Consider the following 20,386-nt stretch of genomic DNA (forward strand, 5'->3'; position numbering starts at 1 on the left):
AATTGGACTGCGCACTCATAACTGCGAAATTTGTGCGATCTGTCAAATCAGTATAAAATCTGACGGTTTTCTACACGCTAACCGCTTTTCAGTTAAACTTTAGACGGATAACTCCGACTGCTAAACATAGCACGAGATCCAACATTCAATGAATGATCGCTACCGTGTCGTCGAACTCTAAACTTGTTTAAACAACTACAGGTTTTCATTTTTTTTTTCGTGAATTTGTCCGCTGATTGATCCCATCGCAAACAGGTTTTTTTATTATTCGTTTTTCCGTGATTTTGACCGCTGATTGACCAATCTCAAGGCAAAGACAATTTTTTGTTTTATAATCTGATAATAATATTTGGTATACATGTTTGTTTGAAAACTTTTTAATAAAACATCTTTCAATGTTTTCCGCTTGTTCATCCGATTTAATTTCAGTCGATAAATAATCCTTATGTAGAACAATGCTCATTTTTTTCTTGAATACTGTAATTTTTTTTACAGTGGTACCCTACGGGAGCCCAAATCAGCTATCGCAGAAATAGAAAAAAAGAGTGGATCAGCAATATATTATATTATATTAGGGGCCGTTCACATACCACGTTGACAACTTAGGGGGAGGGGGGGGGGGGGGTGTATGGAAATGTCCACGCTTGTCCACGGAGAGGGAGGTAGGGGTTTGGGTCATGTCCACGTGGACATACTTTCTGTTTGAATCTTAAAATTACAAAGCTTTCCAGTTTAAGTTTAAACAATTAAAAACCACTTGAAAGCAAGTAATCAATATGATAATTAGGAAATTTAAAATTTTTAAAGTTATTTATATCAGGTAATGCTTTTTATTTTTTTTTTAATCAGCCATTCCAATAACAAATAGGCAAAAAGTAGTATTTTTTAACTGCCAAATGAGTTTTTGAAAACTAAAAAGCAATTTCAAATCTGTCCACGTGGACATCCGGGGAGGGGGGTAGGGGTTTGCCAAATGTCCACGCTTGTCCACGGAGGGGGAGGGGGGTGTCAAAAATCTCATTTTTCTGTCCACGTGGTATCTGAACGGGCCCTTATATTATATTATATTATATTATATTATATTATATTATATTATATTATATTATATTATATTATATTATATTATATTATATTATATTATATTATATTATATTATATTATATTATATTATATTATATTATATTATATTATATTATATTATATTATATTATATTATATTATATTATATTATATTATATTATATTATATTATATTATATTATATTATATTATATTATATTATATTATATTATATTATATTATATTATATTATATTATATTATATTATATTTTATTATATTATATTATATTATGTTATATTATATTTTAAAAATAACTATATTGAAAAAATACAAATACTTAACGAAGTTTTTAAAAAAGTGAATTTTATGGTTTGACCCATATTAATGATATTAAAACCGGGCGCTGAATCCGAAGATAAAATTTCAAAAATCTTGCGTAGACAGCTGTCTAGTTTATAAGTCTTGTGAGTTAGTGGCGTAATGAAAGACGTCTGTTCAGATTGAACTCCAAAGTAACACTAACTATATTTTTACTAGTCTAGAAGTTTCTAACAAGTATTCCTATGACTACTATGATCGGATTACATTTTTCCTCAACACTCCTCCTAAACAGTAAGACCGATCATTAACGCTAACTTCTCCATCCGGATCCTCGGAAGCGGCTTCGTTAATAAGTCTGCAACCATTTCCTCAGACGGACAGTAAACGCAGCTCACGCTCTTCTTCTCCATCAAATCCTTCGTGAAATGAAACCTTGCTGCGATATGTTTCATTCTCCGACTCAGCTTCTCCGTTGCCAACATCTTCAGACAACTTTGGTTGTCTTCCAGGATAACCAAATTCTCGGGTTCGTCGTTGAGTTCCTGCAGCAACAGTTTGAGCCAAAGTGCCTCTTGAACCGCCTCAGATAACGCAACAAATTCAGCTTCGGCAGTCGACAGGCTCACACATGACTGCTTGCGGCATGCCCAGCTCACGGTACCTCCATTCACCTTGAATACGAATCCGGTGTTTGATTTACGGTCCTCTCTGTTCTCCGCCCAGTCAGCGTCCGAGTATCCGACGATGCCAGATTCACCCTGCTTGCTCAATCTCAAACGATATTTTTCGGTTCCCTTTAGATATCGTACCACACGCTTCATCTCAGTCCAGTCTTCCTGTGTACAGCAACTCGTTTTTCGACTCAAAATGGACACAGCAGTCGAAATATCGGGACGGGTGTTTATTGCGATGTACAGCAGCTTTCCAATCAGCTTTTGGTAGTCGGAGTTGTCTTCTAAAAGCTTACTACGAGTTTCCAACCTAATGTACCCAGGATCCAAGGGAATCTTAGAAACTTTAGCGTCGGATAATCCACTTGATTTCACAACTTCCTGGATGTACTTGCGTTGACTCAAGAAATAATCACCATCCGAGTTTCGTTCGATCTCCAAGCCAAGAAAGAATCGGATGTCACCCAAGTCGCTAATCTCGAACACCTTCCGCAGTCCAAGAACCAACCTCTCGATCATCGACGGATCCTCGCAGGCGATCACCAGATCATCGACGTAGACTAAAACGTAGCACCAATGACCATTTTCATGTTTCCGATAAAGACATATGTCTGCCTTACACCGGTGATAGCCGTTGCCCAACAACTCGTCATGAAGCTTCTGGTTCCAGGATCTGGCTGCTTGCTTCAGTCCATACAAGCTTCGCTTCAACTTGCAAACTTTGCCTTCACTGCCACTCCGAACAAACCCGCTTGGCTGACGCATGAATATGGGCCCATAACCTCTTGTGAGTTAGTGGCGTAATGAAAGACGTCTGTTCAGATTGAACTCCAAAGTAACACTAACTATATTTTTACTAGTCTAGAAGTTTCTAACAAGTATTCCTATGACTACTATGATCGGATTACAGTTTTCCTCAACAATAAGTTACACCACTGATCACACTGACATGCATGACACTTGGAACAAAAATTCAAACATTTTCTGTCTAATTTTTTTTTGTCAGATTTTGCAGGTTCGCAATACCGACGGCAGGTGGCGAACCTGAAAAATTTAACAAAAAATGCCCTGTAGGAAAAATGTACCATGTTGAGCCCGATTTTGTCGTAGAAATAGCCTGTTTTTTTAAGTTGGGTGGCATTTCCTAACCGGGATGGATCGATTCACGATGACGTATTCTCCTTTTTGTGGTGACAGTTCGCGCGTCCTGTTTACAAAATTTTACGAACGAGAAATGGGGTGCGGCTAAATTTTCCGTGTAGCTGCACGGTCAAGAAATTTAACCAAAACTCAGTTTAAGGATAGCAAAGAACCAAGTTCCATCTTGTGAATTAAATTTAGCGCATTTTTTGGTTTCTCATGTTTATCTCTTTGGAAATGAACAGAAAGCTGAAAATTCGTAAAAATTTCGAAAAGGAGGTTTGTTTATTAAAATGTTTCAACATGTTTTCAAAATCCTTCTTCAACACATTTGTTCTGGACCTACTTTGCAATGAATATTCTGGGAAAGCGCATCTACTTCAAACAAAAAATCCCATCGAATATCCAAATGTGGAAACTTCCAAAGAATTCGAATGTGCCGAATCGATTGTCCGGAAATTTTTTTGTGTTATTTTGACAGGAAGCTGTAAAAAAAATGCACATACTTATACGACAACACAATTCAGGGACAGAAGAATCCAATATAGGAAAATTCTCCGGAAAACATTGAGGAATAAAAATAACGTCAGATAGTTTAACCACTATAAATCACACTGACACTGACTACGCCAAAGGGCTGGCAAAAACATCTATTTTTTTTATCCCAAAATTGAGCTGAGAACTTTTGCGTGAAACGTGGAGTGAGAATTAAATGAGGACTCAAATGTTTGCTTTGCTTCCTCAGCGTGTAGAATTGGAAAATAAGGAATCAAAACAGGAATCGCGAAATGTCAAAACCAGTGAGGCCAGGCAGTGCGTGAATCGACCTATGCTCGCTCTTATTTATTTATTATAAGTCAAACTATGTAGACTACAAAACTTAAAACTACTTAAAACTAATGTAAGCTATTGTTTTGTTGTTCTGTGAAGTTGTTTTTGAATGCCTTTTTGTTGAATCTAAGCAATCGGGCAATCGAGCTGTAATTTTTTCAAGCTCCCCTCTACTAAGTTAGTTCTTATCAAACCTCCCAACTGTTCAGTTCAGTACCCAAATAAAAGCTTCAGTTGTAAATCCATTGCGTTGTTCTTTCTTATACGGATTACAACAGGTTATGGGCACCCAGAACAATCCGGCTCACGGTATTCTCCAATATACCGGAGGTCCCGGATTTCATAACTGGAGTTTTCGTGTTCGAGCCTTTCTTGAAGCGATGGGCGTCGACCACGTGTTGGAACTAGAAGCACCAGCGGAACTGGCAGAGGCAAGGAGATTTGCACAGGAGGACCGGAAGGCAAGAAGCTTCATCATTGGATTTCTGTGGGACGATTGTCTAGAAATCGTTCGGGAGAAACGGACGGCGAGAACAATGTGGCAGGGACTGGAAAACACTTTCGCGAAAAAGTCCCTGGCCACACAGAACCTCGTCAGGAAGCAGATCGGAAGCCTCAAGTTGCGAGAAGGTGATTCCATGCGCTCACATCTGGTGGCGTATGAGGATCTGGTCCGGCAATTGCAAGTGGCCGGAGGAACGTTGACCGAAGCAGATAAGGTAATCATGCTCTTTGGGACCCTTCCGGAGACATATGATCCGTTGGTGACAGCGTTGGAAAATCTCGCTGACGACCAACTAACGCTGGAGGTAGCTAAGCAACGGTTGCTAGGACAAAACACGTCTCCAAACAACCATCGAGGAAAATTTAACTGCGTTTTCCGGAAACCGGTTGAATTTTAAAACCAAGCCGAAATCGATTTTCAACAGGACCTGCTACAAATGCGGAAAGAAGGGCCACCTGTATAAAGATTGCCAGGCCAAGGAAGCAATTACAGTAGCTGAATGCTCCAAAGCCATTAGTTTTATGGCTCGTAGGAGCAGATCGAATAGAAGACGGTTAATATTCAAACTCGATTCAGGATCGAGTGACCATCTCATCAACGATTGCGGATGGTTCAAGTCGACAAGCAGCCTCGTGGATCCTGTAAAAATCAACGTCGCCAAAGATGGACAGTCTCTGATATCGAAATTAAAAGGAACCATCGAAGGCCAAAGCAATAAAGGTGTCGAAGTTGAAATTCGTGATGTGCTCTACGTTCCGGAGCTCCGTGAAAATCTTTTGTCCGTTAAGAAGTTGGCCAGAGCAGGGATTACCGTTACTTTCTGCGATAACAAAGCAGTGTTGCAGAAGCACAACGTAGTCGTGGCAACGGCATTTTTGAAGGAAAATCTTTACGAGATGGAAATCGATGCGGATGTAGCAGTGGCAAATTTGTGTCAAGCGGATTCCCACCTCGGAAACATCCAACAGTTGGTTGAATACCGAATGATTGTTCCAACTACGTACGAGCCAGAGGGGGAAACTGGTGAAATCGACTCGCCCATAGTTGATTGGCACGAAGAAATTGAAGTTTGTTCCGAATGGATACCTGTAGAAGATGACAAAATTAATGTTGGCGAGAACTTTGAACAAGTTCGAGTGGAAATCATCGATGAATCTCCTGCGCTCCCCTCGCACCTAGAACGCCACGAGTCCCTGGGACAACGATCGGCGAGGCACAGCGAAAGGGAGCGCTCGCTCCCCGGTAAGTTTACCGATTATTATGTTAGTAACCAGGCAACTACCGGTAGTACTTTTCTCTCAGATGAACAGACGAGGAGTGATGAAACCGAAGTCCACTCCCAGATGTCGTTTCAAATGGTAAAGGATCGAATCACATCGATGGGAATCAACGTATGGCAGCTGATATCGTGTCCAAGGAAGGTGAAACAATTTCGTCCCATGTTGGTTTCACGCATGCAGCTGATCAACAAGCTGGTCACACTCTTGTTGTTCTGGTTGGACATGATGGTTCCAGTTTCCATCTATTCGATGATGGATCGGCGTTTCTGTTCAGGATCTTCAATCAACAGTTTTTTTATGTCAATACCCGAAAACCCCTGGAAATCCATTTTTGGAAGAAAGCGGTTCTTCCGGTGCTGGAAGGAGAAAATCAAAAGAGTGTATTTTCGAAGACTTAATATATCGGCCGGTTCCCTCAAATCCTTGGGATTGACCTCTTGAGAGGGGGTGTTGAATCTAAGCAATCGGGCAATCGAGCTGTAATTTTTTCAAGCTCCCCTCTACTAAGTTAGTTCTTATCAAACCTCCCAACTGTTCAGTTCAGTACCCAAATAAAAGCTTCAGTTGTAAATCCATTGCGTTGTTCTTTCTTATACGGATTACAACACTTTTTTAATTGTGTTTTGTTCATCGCTACGTCTATAATTTCACTTTTTAAATTGTATTTGTACATCTTTTGATTAATAGGTTGATGTTTTGCATATTCTTTGTCGTAAAGTTTAATGTAGAACAAATGTTTATTTCTTAATGGACGGGAGGGTGCGTAAAAATTTAGTTTTGAAAGTAATTCAGGACTGTCCATTCTTTGTGTAACAACATCATTTACAAATGCAATTTGGGAAAATTCTCTGCGTTTACTGAGAGGTTCTATATCAATAAGCTTACAACAAGATTCATACGATGGCAGGGGAAAAGTGGTCCAATTTATTTTACGTAGCGCATATAACAAAAATTTTTTTTGAACTGATTCAAAAACAATTTTTGAATTTGCTTTATTGATGATATTGTTCTGATGTTCTACAAACGTGAGTTTTGAATCCAGTATGACGCCGAGATCCCTTACAATTTTGCATTTTTGTACTGGTTGATTGCCTAATTTTGTTTCAATGCTAATACTATATGTAAAATAAAATGAAAAAAAGTACATTAAACCTTTTTTAATTTTTCCGGAAATCCAATTGCAAATAATAAAATTAACAAATCCCCAAATTTGGTTTGAATCTTTTCATTATTGGGTGACGATATGCTCTATTGTTACCTTTCTATGAGAGGATCATTAGATAAAGATAACACGTATGATCAAACCGTTTTAGAACGAGTAGAAAAAAGCAAAAAAAATGAATGGTTACTCTACTTAACGACCCGTTCGCTGTATCGTAAAGTGCGTCCAAACGATTCCATTCCATGGAAAAAAGACTACCTTGATCGTACTTCAATAATCCAGAACTATAAAGCTAATCTTTCGTGTGTCTTAGGAAGAAGATAATGGAAATCGTTATTGTATAATACTGATTCATGCGGGTATGAAGTTCCTTCATAGTCTTCCGGTAATTGTTCCGGAACGACAAAATTTTGCGACGTGTTCGTTGGTTGCTGTTCCGGTTCGGACTGAACTCGCTAAGTGTTTTCAGTCCAACAAAGAGAGTTCAATTTTTAGTTCATAAGGTCGAACTAAGCTTTGATCCCTCGCCGAAGGAAAAAACGGGATAAATTTTGAGTTCGCAGTTCTAACTCCGTTTTGATCCATCGCAAGGAGGAAAAAAGGGTACTTAACTTTAAGTTCATAGAATCGAACTATGTTTTGAACCTCGGTCATACTTAATTTTGAGTTAAAAAAAAAGAGCGTGCAATTCACTGAGTTGTTATTTTGCGTCTTTCTGCATGCACGGCAAAACAGCGCAACGCAAAAGGTCCTTAAAACCAAATTGCACACAAAAATGAGGAAGTCATTATACGTCTTAAATTCAAATAGTTTTGTAGAAGTTATTTATTGACTAAATGAAACCAAGTTTTTATCAAACGTAGAATACATGTTTATCAACTGTTAGTGGTCTTTAGCTCAATTTTGTTTACAATGGTTCATACGACCTAATCAAAACAAACTCTAGATTTATTTTTGATTAGGGTTGGGTTTTTTTAACTGTACTTTGCTCAAATCACACCATAATTAAAGTTCTAAAAATCAACTGTAACAAACAGGAATCCCGAAATGTCAAAACCAGTGAGGCCAGGCAGTGCGTAAATCGACCTATGCTCGCCCACACTATACAAACATTTTTCACTTCCACCCCGGCTGGGAGGATGGTTTGTACAAAATATTTCGATCCCGACCGATTTTACTCCAACCGTTTGGGCGCTCATTCAAGCAGTGCCATACACTATGCAAATCGTGTTTAAAGCGACAAAATTTCATCGCATTTGTACAAATGTTGTGTAGTCTGTGGCCCGCTTTAGAAGGCTGACAGTGAAGGCATATTTGCAGAGATGCCAATGTGCCTGATTTTTCAGGATTTGCTTGATTTTTCGAGGCTCAGCCTGACAATCTGATAAGCCATTGATTTTGTTTGATTTTCGAAAATATGCCTGATTTTTCTAATGTGATGCAAAATGGGTAGTAAGGAACTGGATTAGGTACCATTGCTGAAGTTAAAAAGTGAAAATGTGTCTGAATCAAAGCAATCGAATGATTCCCTTTTGATTTAAAAAAAAGGGAATCTTTTGATTGCTTTGATTCAGCAGAATTATTCAACCAACTACGCTCACAACACATATCAGAGTGAAAATGTGGAGCGATGACCAAAAAAAGGACCACTTTGAGCGAAATTTCCGATACTTTAGCGTAGCCTGATTTTTATTTCACCAGTTCCCTGATTTTTGAAAAAAAAAGAAGGCAACCCTGTATATTTGTAGTGCATTTGATATCAAACCGCAGAAGGACACTATCCCTGCATATTGTTATTATTATATTATATTTGCTCTAACATTGCACGGAAAAAAATTGAGTGGTTATCCCAAAGACGCTGTCATGATAATTTTACGATTTCGGCGCTATAGTATTTTCAACCACGAAAATTATAACATCGATTTTGTAAAAGTGCGCATGAAACAATATTGAAATTACTATGTACCTGGTAATTTTCGATAACTCTCAATGTTTGTTGTAGAAAATACTATGGTCATGATAATTTCATCATAATTTCTATTACGACTAGCGTCCGCATAGTAATTTAGACATTGTGGCACCAATTCATATCAACAGAATACTACGCACATGGTACTTTTGAGAACAAAACATTATTGACTCAAAAACATCAGTGCTTATGATAATTTTACCATGGAAAACATTCTTGTTGTTTGTACTAATGAAGGATCATTAATCATCAAACCCGTGAGTAAACAAACAAATTTTGAGCTACTTTCGAGTTTCATAACTTTCTTAATCTTTTCAGAGCATCGGGAGAACACACTCTCATTGACCGACGTGTGTTGGAAGTGTGAATTTTAATGTTTTTGATTATGTAATGATGTATGCATGGAAATAAACAAACAAACATGCATAGTAATTTTACTATTGAAATCAAGCTCCTCGCTCCTCCTAATCTTTATCATAACACATACTAGTTTCATCATGAAACATATCAATTTTACTAGGCACGAAGTAAAACAATGCATCATTTCATTGACAATTTTACTAAAACGTAGTCGAATTTACCATGCGCAGCCAAATTGAGCACATGGTAAAAGAACTATGCGTAACGTATTTTGAACAACAAAACATATTTGACTCAAAAATATGGTTGCCTGTTGTTCGTTTAAACCACGGATCTAGTAATTTTACTATGCTTTTTTTTGTGTGTGGAGTGAAGCAATCTCTTCACCACACTGATGTAGCAGTTGCAACTTGTGCTGCGAGGTACTGTGCACCATCCTACGGTTTCGTCAATCATTTGTGGAAATAAAAACGAGTTATTTTTACTATTGTCCAAACGTTTCGGCCATTTATTGTCACCCATTATTATTAATTGTCACCCACTGAAGAAGGCCACAATAAACGGCCGAAACGTTTAGACAATAATAAAAATAACTCGTTTTTATTCCCACAAATGACTGACGAAGCCGTTTCAATCCCCAAAAATTAAAAATCATCCAGTCGAAAAACAATATCGAAATTGTCATTAACATTGAATTCTTATTTAGTTTTTTTTTCAAATTATTTTTTGGAACACGCTTTTGAAAAATGACATGACCACCCTAGTGAAAAATTATTTTTACAAAATGCCTTTTTAACATTCAAATGGTAAACATGTCGTTTGGAGCAACTTGTGATGTATTTTACAAGGCAGCTCTGAAACATTCCATATAAAGCCTCCGGCTTTCCAAAAAACGACCTAAGAAGTCGACGATTAATGCATTCTTAAAAATGCATAAAAAGTCTTCTTTTAAAAAAAAAACACCTAATAGGGGACCAAAGGAAACCCGGAAAATCGAAATTTTAATTCTAGTGCCAAATGAGTTAAAAATGGATAAAACGTCAAGATCTGGTACTATCTCAAAAAAATATTTTGGGCAAAAATCGACTTTCTAGGACTAAGCTGAATTTCTGAAAAAAAAAAACGAAAATCCCAGAGAGTCGATTTTTGGCAAACATTTGTTTTCGAGATGACACCAAATCACGACGTTTCATGCATTTCCAAGTCATTTGTAATCAAAATGAAAATTTCAACTTTTTCGATTTCTTTTGGTCGCCCCTCTAGGTGTTTTTTTCCGGTTAAAAAAAACTGAACTGAAATTTTGCACAGGTCAGTTGTTTTGACCAATCTACAAAATGTATATGGTCGGTTTTCGGAATTTGACATGACCCGTTTCGCTGCCCCTCTAAGTGCAGGTACCTACAAAAAAAACAAAATCTGCACAGCCTTCATTGGCAAAGTGTGACAATCAAGCATCACAAATGCCATTCGTCTCTATGCAGTTACTTTATTTTTTAGAGTCAATTGTTGATCAACAAAAGTACTGATGTGCAATCAGTAACCAAAATATCAAACTAAGAGTTTTTCCAATCGATCAGTTTCTGAGGCGTATACTTTCCGCCTTTACTTTTATTCATTTCCTCAAGCGTATGCAATATCAGACCCAGTTGTGCACGCAACGATAACTACCGAAAGCATTGCCCGTGTGAAAAGTGCGGCCGATCTGCATTTGCTATCGAAGCGTGGCCGTTGTCGCGTGTCACGCTTATTTTACGCTTAGAAGCCGTTGAACTACTCTCGTGTGCTTGGGTATACTTGGGTCAAAGCGGACTTGTGCGATGCAATAAAGACATTTGGCATAGCAGCGCTGGTATTACTGATCGATATTATTCAATAGGTTTAGCGAGTGATTTCATTGGAAGGTGTTGATCTACTATTGTCACTTGTGTTTTCACCGTTTGCTAGTGAAATGTGGTCTTTCGCTATATAAGAACATCTGTCTAAAGCTAAATAATTTAGTTGACTGTTGCTTTTCAATAATGACAGTTGGTATTTGAGATATTTGAATAAAATTTTATCTACGAATCAAAAGAACATCATGGCATTGCAAGGACTGTTGTGTTTAACAATCGCGTTGATAAGTTTCCTTCCTCAATCTAAGGCCGTCTCTAGCGAAGTGGATTTTAGATCTTTCGATTTTGGGGAGGAAGATCCGGAGTTTTTTGGTACTTACGAGAAGTCATTCAATAACCATGATTATTTCCCTTCGGATTTTAATTTGGGGAGTCTAGACTTGATCGCGGCGGCACCCCGTCTGACCAAACTTGGTGGCTACGTGAATCCTGAAGACGTTCAGGTTGCCACTAGGCGTAAGAGGAAAACCTCTTCCAGTGAAGAACAAGATCGTGGTGCTGATGATTCGGAAGATGTGGAAGACGATGAAGAAGCTGGAAGTGAGGAAGAAAAAAGTGAACGTGATGGTAGTGTAGATGATTACTCCGATCGTTATGAACGTTTTGTAAAGAAACACTTTTCCGATCATGAAAAGCAACGGAAGAAGGATGATTTTAAGGAAGATGGTGCCAGTTTTGAATACCGTTTCGATTATTCTCCATCAGCGGATTATGAACGGATTAAGCAGGAATCAGAAGCTCAAAGTCGACAGCTTGCCAAAGATCCCAAAAACTGTAAATCGTACGAAGAAAACGGCATGATTTGTCACGCGTGCCGAGATCCCGCTACAGACACAACTTCTGAGTCTTGCTCCTATGCAACCGTTCCTCATCATAAGAAGTTTGCTTACGTGAAACAGAAAAACTATAACAGCAAAGATCAAGAAAAAGACGACGATGATACCGAGGACGCCGTTGAAGATCCTACGCACGAGGCTGACCGTAATGCCGATGATACAGAAACTTACGATGAGAAATCCGAAAAAGAAGCCATAATCAGTACTCCTAAACCTCAAATTAGAACAAGGGTAGTGCCTACCCCAAAATCTGTCATTCACACTAGACCAGGTGGTCCCACCACTCTAAGGACCACAGGTGGAGGTTATCGACATCAACCAGTTGTCGATATCCGTTCTAACAGACAAAGAGCTACTCCAGCAACCACCACCACTACTGCAGTACCCATCAGCGCTCAGCGACGAAGCGATCAAACGAGCCCTGCTGTTCAACAGGATGCCGATGGTTATTACAATTTTTACACTCAATTTTTCCCACCAACATCAACTGGAGAGTCCGCTTCTAAGAGCCAGAAACTTCGTCAACCACCAACATCTACCCGCCAACAGCAAACTTCGGCCTCCGACAATGACGATGTTTACGCACTGGGCAATAACGAAGATGTGACCAAAGTGCTGCAGGAGTTTCAGGGGCGTGATTGGACTAACTGCACCAAAGGTAAATGAGATATTCTTGTTTTCGTAAAGTCAGTATTGGGCACCGAAACGCTTATCCGCTAATCGCTATTCAATCCGATAAAGTTTTAATGTGCGGCGTTTTAATCTCAGAGCGTGTCGATACCAGTTGAATGTTTTCGCGTTGAACGTGGCCTGCGCACGTTTCTATGAGCGTCAACACGTTGTAAGAGAATTTAACTTACAAATTTTCTAGATTTAATTTTAGATAAGCTTTTTCAAACTTTCAATCCAGAATGTTGAATTAACTTGTAATCTATCCTAAGACCTCGGGTACAGACCCTATCTGGTGTAAGTGATGACGACATTATACAGACCAAGACTTATTTACTAAATGATCCCGCACCGATCCTCCTGTTGACTGTTGACGATCCGGAGCCAGCGTCTTCACCTGGTTCCAGTCAAGATTCTCGTCGACAGTTCGGACTTCGCCGCCACGAGTTTCTGGGTCTGTCTCTTCTTCGATGTCCTTCTGGATTCCAATCTAGCGCCTCCCTGCAAATCTTGTTTTCATCTTTTCGCAGCGTGTGCCCAATCCATCTCCGCTTACGATTTCTCGATGTAGTTCCTCATTCGAGATCCAGTTGCCAGGCCACCAAGCGCGGATGATATTCCGCAGGCAACGGTTAACAAATACTTGCAGTTTTCGCGTCGTTACCGCATATGTGCACCAAGTTTCGCACCCGTACAGCAATACGAATTTGACGTTTGAGCTGAAGATTCGGATTTTCGTTCGTAGAGAGATCTGGCGTGACCACCAGATGTTTCTGAAACTCGCAAACGCAAATCGGGCCTTTCTGATCCGGGTTTCGATGTCTTTCCTGGTACCACCATCAGGCTACCAAGATACTGGAAGCACTCTACTTTTTAAACTTGTTACCCAGCTATTATGAAACTAGAGGGATTTCCTGTGTTGATCTCCATCGACTTGGTCTTTCCGACATTGACTTTGAGACCTGCTGCCTTAGAACTTTCGGTGAGGTCGTCGAGTTTGCTCTGCAAATCCGGTTGTGTTTGGACGAGCAAAACAATATCGTCAGCCAGAAAAAGTAGCGGTGATAACATGCTTGTCTCACTCTAGCAGTTACCGGGATTGGTTCGGACAAGACACCGTCGTGCAAGACTTTGCACGAAAATGCCTCATATTGTGCTTCGATTAGATGGACTAGTTTCTCTGGTACTCCTCTTCGCCCTAGAGCCTCCCAGATGTTTTCATGGTTAAGTCGGTCGAATGCTTTTTCGAAATTAACTAACACCAGCAGAAAAGAGTCCTGGAATTCGTTGATTTGTTCCAGTATGATTCGTAGCGTTGTGATGTGGTCCACATTTAATCGTCCGGATCGGAATCCAGCTTGTTGCCGTCGGAATGTAGCGTCGATTTTCTCCTGGATCCTGTTCAGGACCAGTTGGCGCTACGAGCTGCGGGTTCTGTTGGCCATCGCTATTCGTGACTCGGAAGAGTTGTTCGAAGTGCTCTGTCCATCGTTTGAGCTGATCTGTTCGATCGGTCAATAACTGACCTGCTCGGTCTTTCAGCGACATTTTTGCATTAGTCCTTGCACCACTGAGGCGACGAGAAATGTCATAAAGTAATCGGATATCTCCATTGGCGGCGGCTCTTTCTGCCTCTTCGGCTAGGGAGTTTGTCCAGGCTCTCTTGTCTCGTCTACAAGCACGTTTAACTGCCTTTTCCAGCTCCGCATATCGTACGCGGGCGGCTGCTTTGGCTGATCCGGTACATGCCTGCTCAATTTCGACTTTTGCCTTTCTCCAATCATCGACCATCCTCCAAGTTACATCCGACATCCATTCACTTCTTCTTCCACAAACTTTACCGAGAGTATCATGGCTCGTCGTGATAAAGGCATTCTTGATTCCACACCACTGTTCTTCGACTGTTCCTTCTGTCGGCAATTCCGAGGCTCGGGATTCTAGCTGTTCAACGTATGCCTTTTCCACCTCTGGATTATCCAACCGGCGGACGTCGTATCGACACCCGACTTTCTCCTCGCGCCGTTGGACACGCGCAACTCTTAGTCGTATCTCGCCAAGGACGAGGTGATGGTCAGATGCAATGTCTGCGCTTCGTTTGTTGCGGACATCAAGAAGGCTCCTTCTCCATTTTCGGCTGATGCAGATGTGGTCAATCAACTAAGTCTTGATGTTTATATAATGGGGCTTATTCTGCGAGGCGAGTGACGTGAAGTGACTTAGTTTTTTAGAGTCACCGTATTCTAGCAGGCGAATGCCGTGACTTGAATGAACTTTAGGTGACTTGAATGAACTTTTTTTTACTGTCACCGTATTCTCAGAGGCGAATGGCGTGACTCAAGTCGGTGCCAAGTGACTTTTCAAGTCGTTACCTATTTCGAAAGTGACTTGGATGAAAAATATAAAAAATCTAAATAAAATTTAAAGTTTTTATTCTAGAAGCCCATTTTAAGTGTATTCAATCACTTCAATGCTTCCATTGATAATTTTGTGTTTAATTTATTGTTTATATGTGATTTTTATAAATCAAATTTTTGAGGCAATTTCAGTTAACACAATTCAGTAAAAAATAACCAGATGTTTCCGAGCTACCTTTGATAAGAATTTCACCGTAACGTTAATATTGAAGTTCACAATTTAAATAAATAGTCCATTAATCATTTTATATAATTTATTTTGCCGACTTTTCACAATTTCATTATATTTTAGGAAATGAAAAACGGTTTCCTGGCAGACACAATCCCACACGTTTTACAACCTTTAAAATGACTCTTTACCACATAACTGGAACCTATTTTCAAATCAGTTTTGTCGTGACAGGATCCGTTTGAAACTGGTCGTTCCGGCGGGCTTATTTTTTTTGATGTAGCGCCATCATCCTGAAAATTGCATTCGTTTCGTCCAGAAATGGAATTCTGAACTGCCGTTTGTAGTTTATTTTGTCGCTTTTGGCCTCGGCAGACGAAATCAACAACAGTAGAACAGGCTGAAACAGAAAATAAACGTTACCAAATATTGAAATTCTTAAATGCAAATTCAAATCAACCTTGCTCTGGATGGCGCCGACTTCAGAATTATAAAAACCAATTGTTTAATTTTTGATCTGTGTCTTGTTTGAGAATTTTTGACAATAAAATTCACTCCACCAACCCGCGAATGAATGCAGATGCAAAAGTCGAAGGAAATATAGGAGAAGGTGATGCATAAAGTTTTGCTGAAATTTTTCCAATAGATAAACCGAAAAAAATGATTTTATTTTGATGTCTATGAGTTCCAATTTTATATTTTGAGTTGAAAAGAAACACAGAAATGGTTCTGCGAATTCAGTAGAAGGCATAAGAGTTCAAAATAAGCGATCATATGTACAAAGTTGTGCTTTAAATAAAAATGATATGCATTACCTGATTATGTACGCACGTTGGACAAAAGTCATTTCCGGATGAACTTCAAATAAATGTCGTGGATCATGGGCAACTTGATTACAAAGGTACAACATTCTTTTTTTGTCTTTGTATTAGTAAGCTGTTAATAAACTAGTAAATACATGATATGTTTTTTCAATATGTTTGTTTGTCAACTTGCATATTGTAGGATACTAGATTTACATAGCAAAAGTTATAATAAACATATTACCCTTACAATGGTTAGTTATTGTTGAGTGTGCAGAATATAAAATTTATAGCTACAATTTAAAAAAAAAAACAGAGTGATTGTCGTTAAGCGTGAAAAAGCGTAATGAACATTCTTGGGCAATGCATGAAGAATGGTAGTATCTCACTCGCTCAAATTGAAACCTTTATGTGTCAAAAAGCGAGTTCATCGCGCACCACGTTGGTGTGAACTGGAAAAGAGACATTGGATAATCTCTGTCTCTTTCACACTCTCAAAGCACGAAACGAGGAGATGAATCAGTTTATTGGAAAATTTTGGAGCGAACAGACGCACTTTTTCGTCCGTGCTGACCCGATGAAAAACATCGGTCAAAATGGACGTGATTTTGAAAAACCGGTGACTACAATCACTACACATATGATTATTTTTATTTTTCGAGTTCTTTAAGTTCTTTAAGGGTGTATAAAATGACACTTTTAAATTCTAAAATTTCTTGCCAAGGATGTGATTTGTTCAGTATATAGAAAAGTACAGATCTAATTATCTAAAAAAAATGGTAATAAAAAAGGTTAAGATGCTTTTTGGACTACATATTTAAAACAAAGCAATGATAAGTTTACATTATCGGATTTTGAAAAAAAGGAACTCAAAAAATTAAATTTGAATTTTTTTGTCATCAATTCCACTTTGAATAATAATGCAAAACAAAGCAATAAATAGTGACACATGTCGCGCGATTTATGACAATAGTTCAGGTCAGTTTTCTGAATTATTTTTTTTATATTTAACTTTCAAGCATAATTCTGTTATATCATAAGAAATTTTCAGAGCGTTGGTAAAACGATGTATTAAAAATTGAATAAAATTAATGAAACTGAATTGAAAAAAATCTATTTTGTAGGTTTCTGAATTTTAAATAAAGGAAATGAACATTGAAAACTGAATCTGAAATATACGAAAATAAATCTGATATTCTAGTTTAAAATGAAATCTGAAACCTGTAAGGCATGGCTGTGTAAGTAACCAAGATTTGAACTTTTCAATCTGAGTTTTTAATAAAGAATATGAACTTTACCACATGAGTTTTGAAATTTATGAACATCAATTCTAGTTTCACAAGTTAATAAAAAAAAACAATGTAAATCGCAAAGGTAATTGAAATTCCGTTTTGGTTTAGTTGAATAAAAATATGTGAATGTGACGTCATCCAAGAAATTGAATATCACACTACCTGCTTTGAATGTTCCTTACATGTTTGACAGTTCGAATGGTGAACCCGATGAAACTGGTTCATTGCCTCTGGAACGTCAAAATGAACATCAAGCCACCGAGGCAATGAACTAGTCACCGTGAGTGAGTCGCCTCTCGGAATACCCCGACTAGAGTCACGTGACTACGACTAATGTGACTCCGAGTCACTTCATTCGCGTCGCAGAATAAGGCCCAATATTTCAGTTTTCTCTTCGTTATTCAGTACAATTTGGCTGAATTTAGCATTCGAATGATGAAAAGTTTGTAGGAAAGTTGGTTGGAGGAAAAATGAAAACAACATTTTCTGTCGACATTTTTGTGAAAGCAGAAACAGGCATCAACAAGGAGTCAATATTTTTATTTAAGGTTTTTTTATTTATAATAAAAGGGACAAATTCAGGGGCAATGTAGGTGAATGAAGGTGTCCAATTCTCTGAGAAAATGCAGATAAACTAAAAGTTAACAAACAACTGCTTTTGAAAATTCGTTAAAATCTTTTTGTTTCGTTTTTGAAAAATCCAATGATTCCAAAATGCCTCAAATTATGTCAACTTTTTGATCTACTATCAAACTATCAAAATTTCTTTACCCAGTGACTGAAACAACTTTGACGGTTGATTAATTGAAAAATCCGTTTTAAATCTCCGCTCGGCTAGAATCCCGAGTCGATGGGTGGTAGTGGTGATAGAGAAATAAACAACAGAGAGGGATCAGTAGTGGGCTGTGGGCGAAGAACACATGGAGCGTATCGATAGGATACTGGAGCCTGTTCCGTCACGTTCACCGTGGTGTAACTGGTTGAAGCGCCGTTGTACTGAAACGGAAATTGTGGGTCCCGTCGGTCAGCCGTTGTATCTTTTTCGAAAAATTCATGATAATAACGGCTTATGTTCTTTCTTTCTTTGATATCTCGATGTTTTCTAAAATTTTTCTTCACCTTCGAAAAAAAGTTCCAGTAGATTTTTTTATACGCCCGAAAAAAGTTTTAAACAGTCAAACCGTCAAAATTGAAATAAATTTAACCCTTATTATGTTGATACTCTTGAGCGGATTGAAGCGATGAAGAATGCCACATACAACCCTTTTAGAGTTGACCAGATCTACCACAATGTGTTTATGGCGTATTTTTTTTTTATTCCGGATTTGGCTCTGGAACCGTCAGAATAAAAAAGCAAGTTTCGGGTTTCGAGTTATTCCATACGTAGGTGTGCGTGAGAACGAGCGCAATGTTTACATGCAGCTGTCATTTTGTTCTCCCTTCTGGATTTCTTCATTCGGTTCTTCACATCCGGATTGCCGTTTTTCGTGTCCGGATTGCACTGGAATGCAGATAGTACGATTTTGCTTGGCTGGGAGGTTCAAAATCGCGGCAATAATCATTTGCCCGTTCATTATTTCAACTGTTTTGTTTTCAGCCAAAAACAGCTGTTTAATGTTTTGACAACAACGTTGAGAGTATTGGTGAACTTCTCGCAAAACTGACTTTTTTCTCAGGGCGACTCCGTCCCTTTTTCGAGCGAACCTATGGTTGCCTCTCGAGCAATAAATGAGCACGATGACAGCAGTTAGAGCGAACCTAGGTTGCCTCTAGTTTGCCTCCAGGTGAAAAAAAAATACGGTATTAGTTATAATAACCCAAATAGGCATATTCGGAAGAATAGAAAATATCTGTTTACCTGGAATGTCCTCCTCTCCTGTGTCATTTTTTTTCGAGATTTTCATCCTTTAGAATGATTTATCTCTTAACTCTCCTATGCCATCTTTTTCAAATTTACAAACAAAACTGCATATTTGTACAGCAAAGAGTCTTAGATGGTTGAAAACATTCACAATACGATCTGCGAAATAAAGACAATATGATTACCAGACAACAACATGCTTTTCTTTCAGGCGAAAAAGATAAACTCACCTGCTATACCTGCACCGACAAGGCCGGAGTTAAGCATGAAGAATGTATGTACGTGTCCGAGTCCCGTCAAGTTCCTGTGATTGCACCTTCATCCTCGGTTACTCCACCTACTTTGAAACCAGCTAAAAAACCAACTCGAGGTAAAAAGGTAACTTCAGATAAGAAAAATTCTAGAGAACCAAAAACAACCGGCGTACCGGAAAAGATTTCCGCCAAACTGACGGTTGAACCAAGAGACACCAATGCTAACAGCAACAGGGAACGACAAACCATGAAACGAATGGTTTCGATCAAGAGCCACGTTGTTGACGGCAACCAGCAGCTTCGGCCACCTTCTGCAGAGAAACCTGGTTCAGAGTTGGACGAACGAGTAGTCCAATACGAACATCGAGTTACTCATGAGATTTAAGTCCGTAATCATGATCACCTGCCAATGAGGCTGGCATATTTTTTTTTATATGAAAGGTTTAATATTAAGTTTAGTTATCTAAGACCGTTGTCTGAATACATCTGAATAGACGAAATGGGTATCAATTTCTTTTTTCATTCCTGGGCAGCTAACTGTTTCAATCTCTGGTTATGATGACTTTCGAAGCATACAGGACTTTATACATTTTTTTGTTATATTTTATTCAGCTTGCTATTTAATTTAATTTTGTGTTGAAATAAAAGAAAACTTACGTTCCTATAGTTGTATTCCATATGTATAATGATTTTGTGTTGGATTCCGTGCTTGGTTGAAGTTGCGCAAAATTCGATACCAGCTGGATTCTTTTATAAAGAAGCTGGGCAGAAACAAACGCGAACTTTTATTTTGCAATCTTCTTTTTAATTTAGATAAGTATCGTTTTTTTATCCGTATTATGGTATACCTTCCATAACATTCCAACGATATCTAACCCATGATTCGTGTGGTGGATC

At 38.6% G+C, this 20,386-nt stretch overlaps 1 protein-coding gene across 1 annotated transcript; it reads left to right on the forward strand.

The window, feature by feature from the left end:
• The first annotated feature begins 11,337 nt into the window (after positions 1–11,337).
• LOC129739643 (myb-like protein X) lies at positions 11,338–19,952 on the forward strand. Its single transcript, XM_055731124.1, has 2 exons — positions 11,338–12,685; positions 19,447–19,952. Exons 1-2 carry the CDS (start codon positions 11,377–11,379, stop codon positions 19,872–19,874), a joined length of 1,737 nt encoding a protein of 578 aa, XP_055587099.1. The 5' UTR covers positions 11,338–11,376; the 3' UTR covers positions 19,875–19,952.
• Positions 19,953–20,386: the final 434 nt, after the last annotated feature.

This window comes from Uranotaenia lowii, chromosome 1, assembly GCF_029784155.1.
Source record: "Uranotaenia lowii strain MFRU-FL chromosome 1, ASM2978415v1, whole genome shotgun sequence".
Taxonomy (NCBI): domain Eukaryota; kingdom Metazoa; phylum Arthropoda; class Insecta; order Diptera; family Culicidae; genus Uranotaenia; species Uranotaenia lowii.